The sequence below is a fragment of the Cherax quadricarinatus genome, chromosome 7, assembly GCF_038502225.1.
Source record: "Cherax quadricarinatus isolate ZL_2023a chromosome 7, ASM3850222v1, whole genome shotgun sequence".
Classification (NCBI taxonomy): domain Eukaryota; kingdom Metazoa; phylum Arthropoda; class Malacostraca; order Decapoda; family Parastacidae; genus Cherax; species Cherax quadricarinatus.
The window spans coordinates 11215286-11235684 of NC_091298.1; the positions used below are offsets into that span (position 1 = coordinate 11215286).

Consider the following 20399-nt stretch of genomic DNA (forward strand, 5'->3'; position numbering starts at 1 on the left):
TGTTCACAGACGGTGGAAAAATTCAAATTTAGAAAAAATATAAGAAAACGAAAGTTTTGGTGATGATGTTGTTGATGTGCAGAACAAACTATCAGGTAGTGTCACGGAAGGTAATATGTAGCTTTCAAAATAGATTACTCAAATATATGAGTGGAGGTAGTCGAATTTAAAGCCTATTGATTACATGAGTGTCATTAAGGCTGTGTGTTGGCAGTCCCCACCAGTCAAGAATACTTAAACCCCTAAAACATAGTTTAAGGTTAGGGATGGAACACCAGGCTTGCATGTGTTAATGGGCCACCTGCGGTACTCCTCTACTGTCAAAGGAAATCTGATAGTAATTTCAATTTTTTTTCAGAGCTAAGTATGGCTCAACAGTAATGCAATGATGTACTTAGGCGTAATTGTATATTATTTGCCGGTAGTCTATACCGGCAAATAATATACAATTCTTACTGTTGCCAGTATTCTATTGGCATCGGTAAGAATTGTGCTACGAAGTGTATAATGCTCTATAACAGTATCTATCAACGCAATAGACAAACTGTGAATATTAAACTAAATATTATACAAAAAAGTCATGTGCAGTCTAGGGAAACTTTTATTACATAGTATTTCAGTCACCACAAACTTTTTAAATTTCCTGGTGAACGAAATGTTTCCTACAAAAACTTTCATAACGGTGTACATATATCTTAAACATATACAGGTAGGTGACCTCGCCTGGGCGGTGGTGTCTCCACCACCGCCCCCACGCCCATCGCTCTCTCAGGCCACTGTGGCTGTCTTTCTCTCCAGCTTAGGGCTTCAGTGAGGTTTCAACCCGCGGTCGGTGTAGAGCGTGTCGAGCCAGTGTTGTGGGTGTCACCAGTGGCAACTTCTGACCCCCATCCCGTTTTCTGTTGGCATGTGCCTGACAGCAAGGGTACCTATGCTAAACTTGTTTGATTTTTTTATTTATTGTGTAGGTTAGAAAGTGTGCGTAAGTATATAGGGCCAGACTTAATTTAACTAATGCGGCTTATTATTTGGTTTAATGTTATTTTATCTTGTAGCACAAAATGCACACACACACACACACACACACACACACACACACACACACACTCACACACACACACTCACACACACACTCACTCACACACACACACACTCACACACACATATATATATATATATATATATGCAAAACAACCACTCTGTTCACTGTGATCTTATTGCATATATATATATATATATATATATATATATATATATATATATATATATATATATATATATATATATATATATATATATATATATCTATATATAATATTATATATGTCGTGTCGAATAGGCAAAATTGATCAATTAGCAAGAACTCGTTTAAAATTAAGTCCTTCCTAAATTTTTTCTTATACGTTTAAATATATATTTGTTTTCATTTATGTTCATGTAAAAATTAATAATTGTGTACCAAGAGAGCCTTAGAAAACTTGCCTAACCTTATTATAACAAGCGCAATTTGTTTTAGCTTAATCCAACTAAACATATTTTAGATAAGTTTTCATTGATTTAATAATAAACTAAGACTATGAAATACATATTTTTCGTTAGGTTCAGAATGATTTTTGAGAAATGATTTCATACGCAAATTTTCGCTCGCCTTATTCGGCAAGAAGAATTATGTTATTTGAACCAAAATCGCAAGTTTTACTTATTCGGCACGACATGTATATATATATATATATCTATATATATATATATATATATATATATATATATATATATATATATATATATATATATATATATATATATATATATATATATATATATTAACTGTAGAATGAACAGGGATTCAAACGGGATAAAGTGAACTACACTACATAAAAAGGGATAGGTACTAGAAAAATGCAGAGATATTTGTGACTGGAGATTTCAATGCTGGGTAGGTAGTGAGTCAGATGTAAATGGTGGCAGTGAGAACGGTGACAGTGGGGATAGTAATTGGAAAATGGTGGTAGGGAGTTGATTTTTGTGCGATGATAGTTGTGGGAGTAACAGTGTTAGGTGTGATGGTGGTAGTGATGTGGTCATGAATGTGGTTGAGATGATAACAGCTTTAGTGTTAGTAGTAGTAATAGCAGTAGTGGTAGTGATGATTGTACTAGACAGTAATCGTGTGAATGATGATTTGAAGAAAAAGCGATAGTGATAATGAAGATGATGAGGACATTTTCAGGTTGAAGACAAGGATGACAACGAGAATAATGATGAAGGTGATGATGAAGTCAACAGCAATAATAAGTGAACGAAATAAGCTTACAAAAAATACAAATTAATTGTGAATCTATGTGAAAGGAACACATTTAAATAAATATATGAAAAACAAACGAAAATAAAAAATAAAGAAGAAAAAATGAAGAAGAAAACAACGAGATGAAGACAGTAAACATTAATTTATGAAAGAGTTTTTGCCTAGTAAAAATAAGACCTAACTCGGCACAAGACCATATTAACCAAATGTTTCCTTACTTTCAACCATGCGCTGGCGTATTAAAAGGCTGCTCCTACTTTGGAGTGAAGATACTACTATTACTGCTAATGCTACTAGCAATACTAACAAAGATTATACTACGACTGTTTAAGCTATCATTATTACTTCTAAAATGACTAGCATTACTAGTATACTGTAGCTTCTTTGCCTAATACCGAAGCTATTAATAATGTTACTAGGGATGCTTGCGTGACTAGTAAAGCTCAAACTCCTAGTAAATAAACTAATATTACTATTACTCTTAGTAAAACCACTGTTTTTACTGTTCCAATTAATATTTTTATATTATTATAATTATTATTATTATTATTGTTGTAGTTTATTTGTATTGTAATAGTAGTAGTAGTAGTAGTAGTAATAATAATAATAGTAGTAGTTGCAGCAGTAGTAGCAGTAGTAGTAGCAGCAGCAGCACTAGTAGTAATAGTAGTAGTAACGGCTTGACAAAGCTCCTGGAGAACGAAACGTTGCCACAATAAAATGTCGCATTAGTTGCACTCGTGTTCTTTTACTTAACGTAGTAGTAGTAGTAGTAGTAGTAGTAGTAGTAGTAGTAGTAGTAGTAGTAGTAATAGTAGTAGTAGCGGTAGTAGCAGCAGCAGCAGAAGTAGCAGTAGTAACACATTATTAATTTAATTAATATAATTATTATTATTATTACCACATTCGTGTTTATTACTGGCAGAAACGGGATAATAAATTTACCTCTGTCATAGGATTCGAAGCAAAATGTCTCTCCATAAGAGGTGTATCGTAAAATCCATGTACGCAAGGTCTTACGAGCGGCACTTAGACTTCAGATTGTGGCTTTGTACCATGTGAGTTGAGGGATTTATGCCATGCTAGGTGACGTATTGTCACTCTCACTTGAGATGAGAAGGAGAGAGAGAGAGAGAGAGAGAGAGAGAGAGAGATAGATAGATAGATAGAGAGAGAGCACTTGTCAATCTTACTTTACACCACCTGTCACCCGCTAAATGTCACCCATCGCCTGTCACCTCATCACCTTCGCATGTCACCTCTCACTAGGTGACCTCCTCATCCTTTACCTCCCCCTCCTTTCAAGGAGCTTTTCCTTGATGCTTGTGAAGGGCTCTTGTCCTAAGGAAATGGAGTTAATAACTCTCTTCATGAATTAATCTACAGATCTATCGTTATTCTAATAATTTCTTCAGCTGTTTACCGGCCTGAGGTTCAAACCTCCAACACTTCATGCGCTAAATAACTCACATGGGGTTTAGGGTTTTTTAAATATCATTTGAATATATTTTTCTACTTTTTCTTGTGTCTCGTTTATTCACCTCTTTTTGCTTAACCTACAAACATAACGAAAAAAAAAATGAAGAACAAAAAAGGAAGAACACGAACCAAGAGCAATCGATGATTAAATATAAAAATAAAACAATATTGAGAAATGAAAGGATAAATGTCAATATGTTTAACCTGTCAGTATGTCAAGCTTGTCAATACACCAGACATGTCACTAGGTCAGTGCATCAGACATGTTACAATGCTAGGATTGTCATTACACCAGACATGTCTCAGGCTTGTCAGTACATCAGAAGTGCATACCAGGATTCATGATTGTCAGTAAGCCAAATGTGTCACTATACGGGGATTGTCAGTACACCAAACGTGTCACTATACCAGGACTGACAGTACACCAAACGTGTCACTATGCCGGGATTGTCAGTACACCAAACGTGTCACTATGCCGGGATTGTCAGTACACCAAACGTGTCACTATACCAGGATTGACAGTACACCAAACGTGTCACTATGCCGGGATTGTCAGTACACCAAACGTGTCACTATGCTAGGATTGTCAGTACACCAAACGTGTCACTATGCCGGTATTGTCAGTACGCCAAACGTGTCACTATGCCGGAATTGTCAGTATACCAAACGTGCCACTATGCCGGTATTGTCAGTACACCAAACGTGTCACTAAGCGGGGAGTGTCAGTACACCACACGTGTCGCTATGCCAGGATTGTCAGTACACCAAACGTGTCACTATGCCGGGATTGTCAGTACACCACACGTGTCACTATGCCAGGATTGTCAGTACACCACACGTGTCACTATGCCAGGATTGTCAGTACACCAAACGTGTCACTAAGCCGGGATGGTCAGTATACCAAACGTGTCACTATGCCAGGATTGTCAGTACACCAAACGTGTCACTATGCCAGGATTGTCAGTACACCACACGTGTCACTATGCCAGGATTGTCAGTACACCAAACGTGTCACTATGCCGGGATTGTCAGTACACCACACGTGTCACTATGCCAGGATTGTCAGTACACCAAACGTGTCACTATGCCAGGATTGTCAGTACACCACACGTGTCACTATGCCAGGATTGTCAGTACACCAAACGTGTCACTATGTCAGGGCACAGTACACCAGAGTTGTTTGTAGCAGCTTATCAGTTCACCAGACGTATCAGAATGCCAGACGTGTCGGTTTTTAAGATGCCAGACGTGTACCACTGAGTGTTTTGGAGCACAGAACGAGGTAGAGGTTATAGACTGAGGTCTGGGTGAGAGAAGAATGAAAAGATGCAGTACGGGTCATGATTAAAAGTAGGGATGATGACTATAATTTTTCTATTGTACATTCATGAGGAAGCGCTAAGCCTGAATGGAACATCTAGCGTATCTGGATTGCAAGGTAATCTGGTCTGATCATAGGAAGGGGAGGGGAGCTCTGATTCCGTTGATCGAGAGCTTTCCATCGGTATCAAGGTGTTCTCTTAATCTGGTGTATGTGTGTGTGTGTGAGTGTGTGTGTGTGTGTGTGTGTGTGTGTGTGTGTGTGTGTGTGTGTGTGTGTGTGTGTGTGTGTGTGTGTGTGTGTGTGTGTGTGTGTGTGTGTGTGTGTGTGTGTGTGTGCGTGTGTGTTTATAAATATACATGACTCCACCGTTGATGACATCTTTGCTCAACCCATCCACAGTCTGGTGTCGATTTTCGCAACATGGGGTTATATGTCAAGGGAGGACACTGCTGTTGTGAAAGGATTAATTTACCCCAAGTGTTCCGCTGCAACATGTAAACTTCAGTACACCTGCAGAAATATGTGCATATATATATATATATATATATATATATATATATATATATATATATATATATATATATATATATATATATATATATATATATATATATATATATATATATATATATATATCAAATATTATTGCAAACCAAGCGATACAAAATGCAAAACAAGCTCCTGATGATGTGATGATTGCAACGCGAAAGGCCTAGAGCTATTATTCTACCCCACCATGGTTGTTTTGCATATATATATATATATATTTATTTATTTATTTATTTATTTTTTATACAAAATGACCACTTTGAAAGAAATAGTGAATTTCCAAGCGCTTTCGTGATTCCTAACACCAGATAACTGCAAAAATAATAGGACAGCAGAAGGCTGATCAAGCCGAGATATCGCCTCACATTTGACATACACCTGACTCAGCAGGCTAAGCATGGGAGTGAAGTTAAAAAAAATTTCAAGTCACATGTCAAGTGAAATTTATGAGTAACATGTAATAGACAGCTTAAATTATTCACAAATTCTATTAACTGTAAATGAACCTAATTTATATAACCCTCTACTAACATTCATTTTAAAATCAATTCTATATTTTATGAAATTTGATTCGATTATATTTTTCTCAACCACAAACATGCTTGATACTACTTTCTCGGCCTTTTGAAAATCAACTGAATGATTAAAATCTATCAATAAATAAACAGAGCATTAGATTCTTGTCCAGTTCTAATGCTATTTTATAGGTTGTTACATTAGAATTTCTCATCCTGTCTGTTGCTTGTCTTGCAACATTACACAGCTCCTGGCCAGATACATCTGTACCCAGACTGCTAATGGTTCTATCTGTAACCAAACTGATAATGATTCTATTTGGAGCATAAATATTCGCCCGATTGTATACTACAATTTTGTCTTCATACAATAATATTAATTTTTTTTATTTGTTACGGAAGGGAGTTTCTGAACCTTAATTGCTCTATTCTCTAGTAATGTTTTTGTCCTTTGTTATGCATTTGAGTCTTCGGAGAGACTAATGATGTCTGACAATGCAATTTCTAATTAAATAATTAAAAGCTAATAATTTTAATTGCAATGTAAAAGAGGTAACCTGTAATTAGCAAGGATGAAAGGACGGTGAGAGATGGAGAGAGAGAGGGAAAGAGAGTTGATATAGCTAACAGGTCTTAGCTTGTAAATGAACTTAGGAACCTTAACCCAACCTTGTAAAACTGTGTAAAAAATGTATATATATATATATATATATATATATATATATATATATATATATATATATATATATATATATATATATATATATATATATATATACATATATACATAGCCATCAACGACAGCCCTGAGGAAGACCCCATCATTGAACAATTAATTTTGCCAGAATCGGAAGTCTATAAGGCGATCGTGTCATTTCCACCAGGATCTGCATGAGGTTACACTGGAATTCGACCTCAGCACCTCAAAGAGATGGTAAATCCAGTACTCGGTGAATCTGCATCAATTCTTCTCACCGAGTTTACAACTTTCGTCAACAATTGCCTGGCTGGGCGAATCCCAGAAGAAATTAAATCTTTCTTTTTCGGAGCCTCACTATGTGCTTTGAAGAAGAGGGATGGGGGAATCAGACCCATTGCAGTTGGAAACAGCCTTCGCCGTCTCGTTGCCAAAGCAGCAGTGAGAAACATTCGCCTAGAAGCTGCCACTTTACTCCAGCCACACCAACTGGGCTTTGGGGTCTCTCAAGGCAGTGAAGCTGCACTTCATGCTGCAAGGGCCTACATCAGGGACGTACCAGAAGACAAGGCCAAAGTTAAACTTGATTTCAGAAATGCCTTTAATATGGTGAAGAGAGATGCTGTTTTGCCAGCTGTTCGGGATCGGTTCCCAAGTCTTTTTCCCTTCATTTCAGCCGGCTACAGCAAACCCTCAATTCTTTTGTTTGAAGAACATGAAATTCAATCATCAGAGGGTGTTCAGCAGGGTGACCCACTCGCTCCACTTCTCTTCTGCTTGACAGTAAGAGAACTAATTTCCAGCCTACGCAGTGAGCTCAATATCTGGTACCTGGATGACGGCACCCTGGCAGGTACTGAAGAGTCCCTGGTGGGGGACCTACAACTGGTGAAAACACAGGGAGAAGACTTGGGACTCATCCTCAATCCATCCAAGTGTGAAATCATCACAGCGAACCAGGAAATAATCAATGCTGTGCGAAGAATCCTCCCGGAAGTCTCAACTACCACTCCGACCAACAGTACCCTCTTGGGGGCACCGCTGGGTCACCAGGCAATCGACACTGTCCTCAGGGACAAATTGAATGACCTGATGAGAATGGAGGAGAGAATAAGCGATCTTGATGCCCATGATGCTCTGTATCTCCTCACAAGGTGTCTTACTAAGCCAAGACTCACTTACTTCTTGAGGTGTGCACCCTCTTTTGACAACTCAACACTCGATGAATATGACGCACACCTGAGATCAACTTTTAAGAAGGCACTGAACCTGTTACTAGAGGATGAGCAATGGGATCAGGCAACCCTCCCAGTGCGACTTGGAGGTATAAGGGTGCGTAAAGCATTGCATGTTGCTTTACCTTCTTTTCTGTCTTCGTGTTTGGCTTCCAGTGCATTAGTCAAGAAGATTGTTCCCGAACGCTTGAGAGACGTGGTAGGAGCTCAAGACCCTAGGTTTACTGAAGCAGCGATTCTGTGGGACACCCTTACAGACTCCTCCAGTAGACCAGCTCCTCCCAAACAGCACAAACAGTCCCACTGGGACAAACCGATCATGGAAAAAATAGCCAATGCTTCAGGAAAGGACAAAGCTCGTCTCCTGGCAGTGAAGGCACAACACTCAGGAGATTTCCTGTTAGCTGTTTCCAATTCCTCCCTGGGCACCCGTCTCGACCCACAGGCCATTCGGATTGGTGTTGCTCTTCGCCTAGCCGCCCCCATCCTCACCGAACATAGGTGTATTTGCGGCAGGGCGACAGCTGATCAATTCGGACTTCATGGTCTTGTGTGTCACACAGCAGAAGGGAAGTATGCCAGACATGAGGAGGTGAATGACATCATAAAGAGAAGCCTCGCCACAGTCAGTTGCCCAGCTCAACGGGAACCTCAAGTACAGAGGTCTGATGGAAGTCAAAAGCGTCCTGATGGAGCCACTATGCTACCCTGGAAGGATGGAAAGCAGATTGCCTGGGACTACACCTGTGCTGCCACATTGGCAGACACCTACTTGCCATACTCCGTAGTGGAAGGGGGTGGAGCTGCCAGCCACAGGGAGACCCAGAAGATCCGAAAATATGAAGACCTACCCCCTTGCTATAACTTCATTCCAATAGGGTCGGAGACCCTTGGAGCATGGGGCAAGTGTGCTCTAAAGTTCCTCAAAGAGCTGGGTGAAAAGCTCATCATAGAAACCAAGGACCACAGGGCAACCAGCTTTCTCTTTCAGAGACTCAGTGTTGTGACCCAGAGAGGAAATGCCTGCAGCATTCTAGGCACGCGGCCCACCGCAGGGGAGCTGGACGATGTATTCGAGATGTAGCTCTGAGTTACCTATGTTGTTTTACTTTCTGTTGTATTTTTGTGATTGTTTGGCCAATGTATTTTTGTGTTTAAATAAAACATACTTGAAATATAGCGGTTGGTAGGAGAAAATTCTCAAACAGCTTCAGTCAAGGTTTTCCCTGAAGCAAGTTTATTCTTTCTCTGAGGATGAGGGTCCCTATGACAGTTCTAGAGGTGGTACCTCCCTATATATATATATATATATATATATATATATATATATATATATATATATATATATATATATATATATATATATATATATATATATATATATATATATATATTTTATTATCACACTGGCCGATTCCCACCAAGGCAGGGTGGCCCGAAAAAGAAAAACTTTCACCATCATTCACTCCATCACTGTCTTGCCAGAAGGGTGCTTTACACTACAGTTTTTAAACTGCAACATTAACACCCCTCCTTCAGAGTGCAGGCACTGTACTTCCCATCTCCAGGACTCAAGTCCGGCCTGCCGGTTTCCCTGAACCCCTTCATAAATGTTACTTTGCTCACACTCCAACAGCACGTCAAGTATTAAAAACCATTTGTCTCCATTCACTCCTATCAAACACGCTCACGCATGCCTGCTGGAAGTCCAAGCCCCTCGCACACAAAACCTCCTTTACCCCCTCCCTCCAACCTTTCCTAGGCCGACCCCTACCCCGCCTTCCTTCCACTACAGACTGATATACTCTTGAAGTCATTCTGTTTCGCTCCATTCTCTCTACATGTCCGAACCACCTCAACAGCCCTTCCTCAGCCCTCTGGACAACAGTTTTGGTAATCCCGCACCTCCTCCTAACTTCCAAACTACGAATTCTCTGCATTATATTCACACCACACATTGCCCTCAGACATGACATCTCCACTGCCTCCAGCCTTCTTCTCGCTGCAACATTCATCACCCATGCTTCACACCCATATAAGAGCGTTGGTAAAACTATACTCTCATACATTCCCCTCTTTGCCTCCAAGGACAAAGTTCTTTGTCTCCACAGACTCCTAAGTGCACCACTCACTCTTTTCCCCTCATCAATTCTATGATTCACCTCATCTTTCATAGACCCATCCGCTGACACGTCCACTCCCAAATATCTGAATACATTCACCTCCTCCATACTCTCTCCCTCCAATCTGATATTCAATCTTTCATCACCTAATCTTTTTGTTATCCTCATAACCTTACTCTTTCCTGTATTCACCTTTAATTTTCTTCTTTTGCACACCCTACCAAATTCATCCACCAATCTCTGCAACTTCTCTTCAGAATCTCCCAAGAGCACAGTGTCATCAGCAAAGAGCAGCTGTGACAACTCCCACTTTGTGTGTGATTCTTTATCTGTTAACTCCACGCCTCTTGCCAAGACCCTCGCATTTACTTCTCTTACAACCCCATCTATAAATTATTAAACAACCACGGTGACATCACACATCCTTGTCTAAGGCCTACTTTTACTGGGAAATAATTTCCCTCTTTCCTACATACTCTAACTTGAGCCTCACTATCCTCGTAAAAACTCTTCACTGCTTTCAGTAACCTACCTCCTACACCATACACTTGCAACATCTGCCACATTGCCCCCCTATCCACCCTGTCATACGCCTTTTCCAAATCCATAAATGCCACAAAGACCTCTTTAGCCTTATCTAAATACTGTTCACTTATATGTTTCACTGTAAACACCTGGTCCACACACCCCCTACCTTTCCTAAAGCCTCCTTGTTCATCTGGTATCCTATTCTCCGTCTTACTCTTAATTCTTTCAATAATAACTCTACCATACACTTTACCAGGTATACTCAGCAGACTTATCCCCCTATATATATATATATATATATATATATATATATATATATATATATATATATATATATATATATATATATATATATATATATATATATATTTACAGGACAAGCCACGGGGGGTGGAAATCTTTACCTCATGTACTTTCACACTTCTCAGTGCGTCATCAGGAGCTGTGCAGTGTTGCAAGGGAGCAACCAAAGCATGGAGAGAGATCTCAGAGTGGCGTAGATGTCAGCGTCCAGGTTAACCGTGGACGGTGAGAGGAATATACAGCCAGACAGAAAGACAGAAGGATAGACAGAAAGACAGACAGACAGACAGGCAGAGACAGACAGAGAGCAAAACAGAAAAACATACACGCAGAAAGACATAAAGACAGTCAGAGACAAACAGACAGATAATTTATGACAAAGAGCGAGAGAGAGAGGGAGAGAGAGAGAGAGAGAGAGAGAGAGAGAGAGAGAGAGAGAGAGAGAGACCTTGAACAGTGAAGAGGAAGAGACTAAAGACAAAACACTGTAAGTTAAACGAGTTGGGGTGCGGAGAGGGAAGGAATAATTATGAGGCAGAAAGAGGAGAGGAAGCGATGATAGGGAAGGGGAAAGGAAGTGAGAAAATGAGGCGTTAATTGTAGGGGAGAAATATTTGGGCTGATTACTGATAGAGGCCAATACTAGGAGATGATTGTAGCTGCTTACGTTTGGGTTATTAAGAATAGGTCTTATATATATGATTGATCTTAATGAAAGCTAATTAAGCTTGCAGTTATTACTAATGACGACTTAATAGAATTAGAAAATTTTCAGAAGTGGTTTAATACAATTAGAATAGGTTTCAGAGGCGGCTGAAATGGTTGAGGATAGGTTTTAGGGAATGGTAAAGTGAGAATAGGTCTTATTGATAACTTATATTGATGGAAGTGGGTCTTAGTGATTGTGGGCCATGATGGCGATGTTGAGCATGTATTTTGGAGGTGATCATTAATGTTGTAGGTGTAGTGTTGGTGGTGATCATTAATGTTGAAGTTGTAGTGTTGGTGGTGATCATTGATGTTCAAGTTGTAGTGTTGGTAGTGATCATTGATGTTGAAGTTATAGTGTTGGTGGTGATCATTGATGTTGAAGGTGTAGTGTTGGTGGTAATCATTGATGTTGAAGGTGTACTGTTGGTGGAGATCATTGATGTTGAAGGTGTACTGTTGGTGGTGATCACTGATGTTGAAGGTGTACTGTTGGTGGTGATCATTGATGTTGAAGGTGTACTGTTGGTGGTGATCACTGATGTTGAAGTTGTAGTGTTGGTGGTGATCATTGATGGTGAACGTGTACTGTTGGTGGTGATCACTGATGTTGAAGTTGTACTGTTGGTGGTGATCATTGATGTTGAAGTTGTAGTGTTGGTGGAGATCATTGATGTTGAAGGTGTACTGTTGGTGGTGATCATTGATGTTGAAGTTGTAGTGTTGGTGGTGATCATTGATGTTGAAGTTTTAGTGTTGGTGGTGATCATTGATGTTGAAGGAGTAGTGTTTATGGAGATCATTGATGTTGAAATTTTAGTGTTGGTGGTGATCATTGATGTTGAAGTTGTAGTGTTGGTAGTGATCATTGATGTTGAAGTTGTAGTGTTGGTAGTGATCATTGATGTTGAAGTTGTAGTGTTGGTAGTGATCATTGATGTTGAAGGTGTAGTGTTGGTGGTGATCATTGATGTTGAAGTTGTAGTGTTGGTAGTGATCATTGATGTTGAAGTTGTAGTGTTGGTGGTGATCATTGATGTTGAAGTTGTAGTGTTGGTGGTGATCATTGATGTTGAAGTTGTAGTGTTGGTGGTGATCATTGATGTTGAAGTTGTAGTGTTGGTGTTGATCATTGATGTTGAAGTTATAGTGTTGGTGGAGATCATTGATGTTGTAATTTTAGTGTTGGTGGTAATCATTGATGTTGAAGTTGTAGTGTTGGTGGTGATCATTGATGTTGAAGAAGTAGTGTTGGTGGTGATCATTGATGTTGAAGTTTTAGTGTTGGTGGTGATCATTGATGTTGAAGTTTTAGTGTTGGTGGTGATCATTGATGTTGAAGGAGGAGTGTTTTTGGAGATCATTGATGTTGAAGTTGTAGTGTTATTGGTGATCATTGATGTTGAAGGAGTAGTGTTGGTGGTGATCATTGATGTTGAAGTTGTAGTGTTGGTGGTGATCATTGATGTTGAAGGAGTAGTGTTGGTGGTGATCATTGATGTTGAAGTTGTAGTGTTGGTGGTGATCATTGATGTTGAAGTTGTAGTGTTGGTGGTGATCATTGATGTTGAAGTTGTAGTGTTGGTGGTGATCATTGATGTTGAAGGAGTAGTGTTGGTGGTGATCATTGATGTTGAAGTTGTAGTGTTGGTGGTGATCATTGATGTTGAAGAAGTAGTGTTGGTGGTGATCATTGATGTTGAAGTTGTAGTGTTGGTGGTGATCATTGATGTTGAAGTTGTAGTGTTGGTGGTGATCATTGATGTTGAAGGAGTAGTGTTGGTGGTGATCATTGATGTTGAAGTTGTAGTGTTGGTGGTGATCATTGATGTTGAAGAAGTAGTGTTGGTGGTGATCATTGATGTTGAAGTTGTAGTGTTGGTGGTGATCATTGATGTTGAAGGAGTAGTGTTCGGGGTGATCATTGATGTTGAAGTTATAGTGTTGATGGTGATCATTGATGTTGAAGTTGTAGTGTTGGTGGTGATCATTGATGTTGAAGGAGTAGTGTTGGTGGAGATCATTGATGTTGAAGGTGTAGTGTTGGTGGTGATCACTGATGTTGAAGTTGTAGTGTTGGTGGTGATCATTGATGTTGAAGGTGTACTGTTGGTGGTGATCACTGATGTTGAAGGTGTACTGTTGGTGGTGATCACTGATGTTGAAGTTGTAGTGTTGGTGGAGATCATTGATGTTGAAATTTTAGTGTTGGTGGTAATCATTGATGTTGAAGTTGTAGTGTTGGTGGTGATCATTGATGTTGAAGTTGTAGTGTTGGTGGTGATCATTGATGTTGAAGGAGTAGTGTTGGTGGTGATCATTGATGTTGAAGTTGTAGTGTTGGTGGTGATCACTGATGTTGAAGAAGTAGTGTTGGTGGTGATCATTGATGTTGAAGGAGTAGTGTTGGTGGTGATCATTGATGTTGAAGTTGTAGTGTTGGTGGTGATCATTGATGTTGAAGAAGTAGTGTTGGTGGTGATCATTGATGTTGAAGTTGTAGTGTTGGTGGTGATCATTGATGTTGAAGTTGAAGTTCTAGTGTTGATGGTGATCATTGATGTTGAAGTGTTGGTGGAGATGTAATACTGTTGGTGGTGATCACTGATGTTGAAGTTGTAGTGTTGGTGGTGATCATTGATGTTGAAGTTTTAGTGTTGGTGGTGATCATTGATGTTGAAGGTGTACTGTTGGTGGTGATCACTGATGTTGAAGTTGTAGTGTTGGTAGTGATCATTGATGTTGAAGTTGTAGTGTTGGTGGTGATCACTGATGTTGAAGGTGTACTGTTGGTGGTGATCATTGATGTTGAAGTTGTAGTGTTGGTGGTGATCATTGATGTTGAAGTTGTAGTGTTGGTGGTGATCATTGATGTTGAAGTTTTAGTGTTGGTGGTGATCATTGATGTTGAAGTTTTAGTGTTGGTGGTGATCATTGATATTGAAGTTGTAGTGTTGGTGGGTATCATTGATGTTGAAGTTGTAGTGTTGGTGGTGATCATTGATGTTGAAGTTTTAGTGTTGGTGGTGATCATTGATATTGAAGTTGTAGTGTTGGTGGTGATCATTGATGTTGATGTTTTAGTGTTGGTGGTGATCATTGATGTTGAAGTTGTAGTGTTGGTGGTGATCATTGATGTTGAAGTTGTAGTGTTGGTGGAGATCATTGATGTTGAAGTTGTAGTATTGGTAGTAATCACTGATGTTGAAGTTGTAGTGTTGGTAGTAATCACTGATGTTGAAGTTGTAGTGTTGGTGGTGATCATTGATGTAGAAGGAGTATTGTTGGTGGTGATCACTGATGTTGAAGTTTAAGTGTTGGTGGAGATCATTGATGTTGAAGGTGTAGTGTTGGTGGTGATCACTGATGTTGAAGTTGTAGTGTTGGTGGAGATCATTGATGTTGAAGGTGTAGTGTTGGTGGTGATCACTGATGTTGAAGTTTAAGTGTTGGTGGTGATAATTGATGTTGAAGTTGTAGTGTTGGTGGTGATCACTGATGTTGAAGTTGTAGTGTTGGTGGAGATCATTGATGTTGAAGGTGTAGTGTTGGTGGTGATCACTGATGTTGAAGTTTAAGTGTTGGTGGTGATAATTGATGTTGAAGTTGTAGTGTTGGTGGTGATCACTGATGTTGAAGGTGTAGTGTTGGTAGTGATCATTGATTTTCAAGTTGTAGTGTTGGTGGTGATGATTGATGTTGAAGGAGTAGTGTTGGTGGTGATCACTGATGTTGAAGGAGTAATGTTGGTGGTGATCACTGATGTTGAAAGTGTAGTGTTGGTAGTGATCATTGATTTTCAAGTTGTAGTGTTGGTGGTGATCATTGATGTTGAAGGAGTAGTGTTGGTGGAGATCATTGATGTTGAAGGTGTAGCGTTAGTGGTGATCACTGTTCTTGAAGGTGTACTGTTGGTGGAGTTCATTGATGTTGAAAGTGTAGTGTTGGTAATGATCATTGATGTTGAAGTTGTAGTGTTGGTGGTGATCATTGATGTTGAAGGAGTAGTGTTGGTGGAGATCATTGATGTTGAAGGTGTAGTGTTGGTGGTGATCATTGATGTTGAAGGTGTAGTGTTGGTGGAGATCATTGATGTTGAAGGAGTAATGTTGGTGGAGATCATTGATGTTGAAGGTGTAGTGTTGGTGGTGATCATTGATGTTGAAGGTGTAGTGTTGGTGGTGATCATTGATGTTGAAGGTGTAGTGTTGGTGGAGATCATTGATGTTGAAAGTGTAGTGTTCGTAGTGATCAGTGATGTTGAAGTTGTAGTGTTGGTGGTGATCACTGATGTTGAAGGTGCATTGTTGGTGGAGATCATTGATGTTGAAGGTGTAGTGTTGGGGTGATTAATAAGTCTGATGGTAGATGCAAATGAAAGGGAAAGAGGAAGTGGAGAAGATTGGAGATTGGAGAAAGGAAGGGAAGGAGGAAAGAGAGGGAGTGTGCGACGATGGCCTTGAGACAGTCATGCTAACGAGACTTTCACATAATGTTGAGGTCCGCAAACATCTTATCCACCCATCTTAGTTTCGTGCTTCCCTCCCCTTCCCCCATCCCTCCGTTTCTCTCTCTCTGTTTATACATACATATATAATGTGTGTGTGTGTGTGTGTGCGTTTATCGCAATCAGTAGAGTTATATTATTAATCTTCTTCTTCTTCTTCTTCTTCTTCTTCTTCTTCTTCTTCTTCTTCTTCTTCTTCTTCTTCTTCTTCTTCTTCTTCTTCTTCTTTTCTTCTTCTTTTCTTCTTCTTCTTCTTCTTCTTCTTCTTATTATTATTATTATTATTATTATTATTATTATTATTATTATTATTATTATTATTATTATTATTATTATTAAAATTACTATTATTGTTGTTGTTACTACAGAGTGCGACAAAAAAAATAATATTTTTAAAATTCTTGAATGTTTCCTTCAGGTTCCTTGAGAGGAAAGCTACTTCGACTCTGGGGCTGACTAGGTGCCACTCTCAGTTACTTTCATCTTCGATAGTAAGGTAAAGAAGTTCTTTACTGTCGTTTCTACCTCATTTACCCTTCACGGGATGTGGCCTGTTGCTGGTACTGAGCGAGTGATCGAAGAAACTGGAACCTACCTACCTTTCCTTGGATCTAAATTGATTTGCCATCGATTCCCAAATTGTTTGAAGTCCCTTAGGGATTTGATGTTTCTAATGAAATCCCCCCCCCCACCAAAACAAAAAAAAATAAAAAAGAGTGAATACACATAAGGATGATTCAATTCAGAGCGCTATTTAAGTTGTGATATTCGAACATTGCTGGCAAAACAGCTATTGAATGAATGATGGTGAATGAATTGGTTTTTGAGTCACTCTGCGGTAGTGGAAGATTGAGGCAGTGGGAGACTAATGTACTGAGTGTACTAATACATTCACATTTTCCAGCTAAGGAATACATGAATAATCTTGTTGATGGAAAAGCAGATGAGATGGTATACAACAAGGTGTATTAGTAATGTTTATTTGTTTATTTGCTTAGGGTGTGTATCTCTTGATAGTGATGGTGTTGTGTCTTGATGTGTAGAGCGATAATTCAAGTGTGTGGTTGAGTGTGTAGTTATAGTGCAGGTGTGTGGTGATGTAGTGATGGTTGAGTCGTGTCTGGTGATGTGTGTTGTGATACAAGAGTGTGTAGTACACAGTAATGCAAGTTTCATCTGTGAGCTTCAAATTTATATAAGACTGCATCATCTATGTTTCAGCAGTTTTGGCCTCATAACTTCTGTAAATGCTTTTATAACAACTCCAACTACCTCTCTAATTTGACACGTAAAACATATCAAGCAGATTAAAAAAAATAAAAACCCTCAAACGTCACGTTTATAAAACTTACAGGCATAAAAATCCGCTTATATTAGGCCCAGTAAAAACAACAGGAAAGAAAATCCGCCTATATTACACAGTACAAAAGCGAACACAGAAAGCAATCCTGATTCCAACCATGTGAGCACAGTTATTCAAGAAGAACACGACACCGCGTAAATGGCATCAGATCCAAACAAGATAAAGGGATAACTGAAACATAAGGGATTAGCTCCACGAACAGACCAAACCCAGTGGATTTCACCAAATGAAAAACGCAGTGGAGTGAAGAAAATAACACCAAAAATATATTTTCGTAATTTTTTTTGTTTCATGTACATTTTAGTGAAAAATATATTGTGCACCTATATTATAAAGCGTAATAATAAATTGTGTATTAGTTTGAATTCATAAGTAAATATCTAAAAATGTAGCTAAAATGTGAATCAGTGTTAAATCTCTTCACTTTCTCGACATTGCATGTCATAGGGAAAGCAAATTCATAAATACTTTCTGTTGTCATTCCTTATTGGGTTAGCATTGGAAATAGCACTGAATAGGGATTGATTCCTGAAGCAGATATTCTTTGGTTAGCATTATTTAACCATTGCACATGTTCAAACATTCCTGAGTGACAGTGACCCCAAACCTCTCCCACACACTATCAAACAACCTTCACAGTTAGTGGCCTCCCTCCCACGTCCTGTCCGCCTCCAGCCTCGCGAGCCTCTGGAGAAAGTGCATCCGTTTTTCTAGCAAGAAGTGAGGCGTGTTCGTTTACCTGCAAAAGTGATTTCAGCTTGCAAGAAATTCACTCTCTTGATGTGGGTGCATCTTAATACTTGATAATGATTTTTGATCAAAGGAACTGAAGCTACCTTTCTAGCCCTCAGATCAAACCTGGTTGCCTCCTACCCCCAGGCATTGTAAAATTTTGACAAATGTAGCCCTTCTCTGTGAATATAATAATAATAATGATAATAATAATAATAATAATAATAATAATAATAATAATAATAATAATAATAATAATCTGAAAGGTAAATATAAGGCTAGGAGTTGAGACTCGACCCCTGCCACAACATGTCTCTGAGTATATATAGCTAGGTACATACAGGTGGCAAGTTAAGAGGAGAATCCAGGAACTGAGATTCAACCCCTGAAACTGCAAATAGGTGATTTCAAATTGGTGAGTGAACATATTTCTGGGATTCAACCTCAATTAAGATCTTATGGCTGCCAAGCCAGTATGATCTCTGTACTACTGAGACAAGGAGAAGAGAAAGTTGAGAGCCCTAATACGGGAACTCCCCAATATTTCAGGACATATAAGATCACAGATTATCAACTTTCTCGTGTCTGAAGTTGAGTAACTTTCGTTTTACCGTAGTTGGCCTTTCTTACGTTCAATATTAACCACAAATAATACCAGCGTTGCCTCAACTAAAAGATAAATAACACCACAATTACTATCATCACGACTATTAATGATTACCAGCACAACTGCTTAGGGTAACTACCTTCACCAAAACTTTTGATAATAACTATCTCCACCGTAGTTATTCACGTTAAGTGCCTCTACTACAATAACCAGTGAAAAATATCACCGCCCCAACAACAAATGATATCAATCACTATCACACCAACTAATACGATAACCACAGCCAAAAATTTTAATTAACACTAGCACAATTTCCAATAACAACTATCACCACCATTGCCATGATTGCAAATATCACCACCACTACAACTAATAGCAGCTGTTACCACCACCACCAACCGACAATACACAATACAAATATCTCCACTTCCTTACTGGCGTTAATATCGCCCCTTACCCCAACCACCATTTCCACCATCTCCAGTGGTTCCACCCCTGCTATTAACACCACCATGATGACACCCACCATAATCACCTACACCACAATCACCACCTTCACACTACTACCACAAAATCCCTTCCACTACCAAAACAGCGATCACCATTATCACCATTCTCCCCCCTTCACCATCACTACCCTCCATCCATAACTACCACAACTACTCTGTACCACATCCGCCACAACCGCCGGCACTTTCTAAGCTGATCTCCCGGACATGGTCACTTTAACTTTCACTTCAGACACTGTCAACATTGTCTCCGGTAGTAGCTAAGGTAAACTGACTTTACCTTACCCTCCCATTTAAATTTTAAAATATGATAAAATTATTATTTATATATTCCCGAAGAGTACCTTTAAGAAGGTGAAAGAATTATTATTTTCTGAATTCAAAGTTTTCAATTATAACCTTAGAAAGCCTCATCCCTTCGGCTTCAAATTTCCAGTGCCGATTTCATGTAACTAGGGTGAGATTAGTGCAACCATTAGCATCTGCAGGTGGCTTCTGCTTAGTTATATTAATATATATATATATATATATATATATATATATATATATATATATATATATATATATATATATATATATATATATATATATATATATATAGTAAGATATAGCAACACTGCGCTAACCAAGGATTCGAACCCATGTTGTACTGGCCTGCCCCATGGTAAGCGGGAACCACATGACGCTTTAAACCACAGGACCACCCAACTTTGCAAGAATGGCACAGCCATATATATATATATATATATATATATATATATATATATATATATATATATATATATATATATATATATATATATATATATATATATATATATATATATATATATACATACATATATATATATATATATATATATATATATATATATATATATATATATATATATATATATATATATATATATATATATA

General features: G+C 38.7%; 1 protein-coding gene across 2 annotated transcripts in view; it reads left to right on the plus strand.

Moving 5' to 3' along the window:
* The first annotated feature begins 786 nt into the window (after nt 1-786).
* Nucleotides 787-20399, plus strand: part of LOC128686755 (uncharacterized) — a 181771-nt gene continuing 162158 nt past the window's right edge. Inside the window, exons 1-2 of one of the 2 annotated variants that reach the window (XM_070082288.1) lie at nt 798-925; nt 16689-16766. Coding sequence is in view for 1 of the 2 variants with exons in the window: in XM_070082287.1 (XP_069938388.1) it covers nt 908-925 (18 nt within the window). In the remaining variant the exon portion in view is untranslated. Of the gene's footprint in view, nt 926-16688; nt 16767-20399 lie in introns of both variants that reach the window. The other variant, XM_070082287.1, reaches the window with a different exon arrangement.